The sequence below is a fragment of the Primulina eburnea genome, chromosome 1 (genome assembly GCF_022965805.1).
Source record: "Primulina eburnea isolate SZY01 chromosome 1, ASM2296580v1, whole genome shotgun sequence".
NCBI classification, from domain to species: domain Eukaryota; kingdom Viridiplantae; phylum Streptophyta; class Magnoliopsida; order Lamiales; family Gesneriaceae; genus Primulina; species Primulina eburnea.
The window spans coordinates 21,586,205-21,589,376 of record NC_133101.1 but is presented as its reverse complement, the minus strand read 5'-3'; the positions used below and the strand labels follow the sequence as shown (position 1 = coordinate 21,589,376).

The 3,172-nt window shown below is 34.9% G+C and overlaps 1 protein-coding gene across 1 annotated transcript; it reads left to right on the top strand.

Annotated features, from left to right (window-relative positions):
- The first annotated feature begins 205 nt into the window (after positions 1-205).
- Positions 206-2,368, top strand: LOC140829220 (peptidyl-prolyl cis-trans isomerase FKBP12-like). The gene is made up of 4 exons (XM_073192283.1): positions 206-442; positions 541-602; positions 1,439-1,491; positions 2,015-2,368. Exons 1-4 carry the CDS (start codon positions 297-299, stop codon positions 2,114-2,116), a joined length of 363 nt encoding a protein of 120 aa, XP_073048384.1. The 5' UTR covers positions 206-296; the 3' UTR covers positions 2,117-2,368.
- The last annotated feature ends 804 nt before the right edge of the window (positions 2,369-3,172 follow it).

Here is a 3,172-nt window from a genome sequence, read left to right as displayed (position 1 = left end):
ATAAGTAATTTATGTATTATATGACTAATTATATGATTTTTGACGTCAAAATTTTTCACAACTTTAAAATAGAATGAAAATCAAAGTTTTGACAAAAACTTAATTTTTTTAAAAATTTTAAAAACAAAAAAACATATGGAAAATTGGAGAATCACACACACGCATGAGATTTTAGTGTGATTTCAAATTGTACAGGGTTTAATTTGCTATTTAACCCTCGAGAGCTTCTTACAGATCACTGGCAACTCCCAAATCAAGCAGCTGAAAACCTAGGAAACACAAGTGCTTCCAATTACATGCTAGCTCTTCCAATTAGGTCAATGGGAGTTGAGAAGGAAGTTCTCAGAAACGGGTCCGGTTCGAAGCCCGTCTCCGGTCAGAAGGTTACCGTTCACTGCACCGGTTTTGGTAAAAATGGCGACCTTTCCAAAACGTTCTGGAGGTAAATCGCTTTTTATTGGGTTTTTTTTCGTCGGATGATTCTGAAAAAAGGGAAGAGATATTGGAATTTGGGTTTGAATTACATGTTTTGGATGATAGCACAAAGGATCAGGGCCAGACGCCCTTCTCTTTCCAAATTGGTCAAGGCAAAGTGATTAAAGGTATTTCTTTTACGTGTGTTTAGTTTTTCATTTTATTTTTTATTCTTCTACTTGTATTTGTTTATTTAATGGCTGATTTGTATAATTGTTTTCCATCTTATCACTTGATTTGGTTAGAAGTGAGAAGACAGGAATTGAGAGTGAGATTTGTGCTGGGTTGGTGAAGGAAAGGATTGACGAATTCTTGGCTTGGTTTTAGTTTTCTTTAGAGTTTGTGCTGAAAATACGAGCTGTATAGGATTTAGTAGTTTGGTTGGAAGGTGAAGGCAGCGTGAGTGGTTTATTGCATTTGCGGGCCACTTAATGTATTTTGGGGGCCAAACATTAACAGATTTTAAAAAAGGAGTTTTGTATTGTGTTGTTAGAAATATAACTGAAATATGAAGCATACATGAATTTGATGGCCCAAGTTTCCACATATAGGTTAGAGGTTGCCCGTTGCCAAACCCTACGCAGCTACAGCTTTTTAAAGGGTAAAAAATAGTTATAGGTTTCAAAATTGTGGATTAAAATGAAGGATTTTGAAATCCTTCAGTCTGCTTATACCTGGAAGAACTTCCTTGATTGAGCATTCATTACTTGGGGTTCAAATATGTGATGACCGATTTGATTTTACATAGTACCAAAAAAAAATGTGGGAAAATGTTACTCCATTTAGGATGCACGGAATTGTTTGATGCCTAAACCCAATGCTAAAGCAGTATTTGAGATCTGCCATCTGTTGGGACTTGCTCTTAAATGTGACTGTTCTTTGGTCAGGTCACACTTACTAATTGTATATAGGAGCAAAAAAATATAATGTTTTGTAATTAGATTGCTCACTGGTTCTTATGCAGGATGGGATGAAGGGGTGTTGGGAATGCAAGTGGGAGAAGTTGCCCGATTGCGGGTAATATGCCAATAATTTTCTGTGTTTTCCTTAACATTAACTTCTGGGAATTGTCTAATAGAAAAAGTAGGTTACTTCTGCTTGCTGAGCCTGAATTTATACCGCGTAATATAGCGTTTGATGTTGCCATTCGAGAAGCAAATATATCCCTCTTCTCACACATTTGAGCAGCTTCTTGCAGCAGAACTTTTGGAAAAACTCTTTCGTAGAGTTTCCTTATTATCTGCTTGAAGTATGACATGTTTTACATACCTGTGATTCTTGCCTCCTTAATATATTCTTATTAAGTTAAAATTCTTGGAGTGGGTAAAATGACCACCTAAAACAAAACTAAAATGCTCGAGTCAACGTTGGATTTTGTGTTTATTTATGATACCATGGATGAGGTTCATGTATACTGCTGAATTTACAGTTGATTATCTTGCATGCTCATGTCTGGATATATTCTTTCTCCTGCAAAAACATTCTAGCAAAATTTCTGATAGGAGGCTGTTGTTGATCCGTTGTGTTTCATAATCTGCAGTGCTCTCCTGACTATGCCTATGGTGCAAATGGTTTTCCAGCATGGGGTATTCAGCCTAACTCGGTTTTGGTGTTTGAAATTGAAGTTCTGGGTGCTGAGTAGCTGACTTGTCCTAGCTAATCGACATAGTACTTTGGAATGCTTTTGCATTGATGCTTGAAGTTTGGTTTGCAGTTCTTGCTTTTTATTGTGGTTTCTATCACGCATGAATGACACTTAAACGTTGGCCTTCTCAGAGCGTATTTTCTGTTGAGGTGTTGGGTAAATTAAATCTCCTCTTGAAGTTTTATTGTTTTCTTGTCAGTCAAATATTTATTTTGATCCCTGACCTTTATTATTGTTTTGCAAGAGTAACTGCTTTATGTCAATCTTTGATGCTACAACAAATGCAACCGAAACACAAAGGGTCTTGTATAACATTTGTGTGTTTTTCCACGTTACGATTATGGATACTTAAAATAATAATAATGTGGTTGATGGTGCTCGGGTAAAATTGGATGAGCTGAGTAGATAATTTATTGGGTTGGGTTATGTACCTTTCTGGTAGTGCTGGAAACCGGGCAGAGGGATCCCGAGATGAGTTTTATGCACTTAGAAAGCAAAAAAGTTAATAGGGCGTCAGAAGATTTTCTGGCTCACTCCGCCGTTCAAATCAGACAAGTATTCACGTAGAAAAAAGTACGATATAGAAAGTACAATAAAGAAAATTTGATCCTTAAATGTTAAAATTCATAAATCCCTAAAATATAATTTCTCGACTTAAAATAAAAATACAACATTAAATTTTTGCGCCTCCATCGTCTCTGATCTCTTTTTTTGGTCCGATATCGAATATTCCTATGAAATTCTAAAACTCAAAAAAATATTTTAAAATTGCATAGAAATAAATGTATACATACATTTAAATAATTTAACACATAATATGCATCACATAACTTATCAATTAAATAAATAAATTATTTCAATCATGCATGTGTCTAGTGTGTTTCAAACACAATATTCTCAATGAGCTGCAATAGCCCGTATTCTAAGAATGTAAACACCGATGAATTAAATCGAGTTTTGTTTTGAAACTAAGCGAAAAATACTCGAAATATTCATTTGTTAAGAAAGTTGATTAGCTTAAAACTTTTAGCTTGTGTTAACTGATAAATTGAA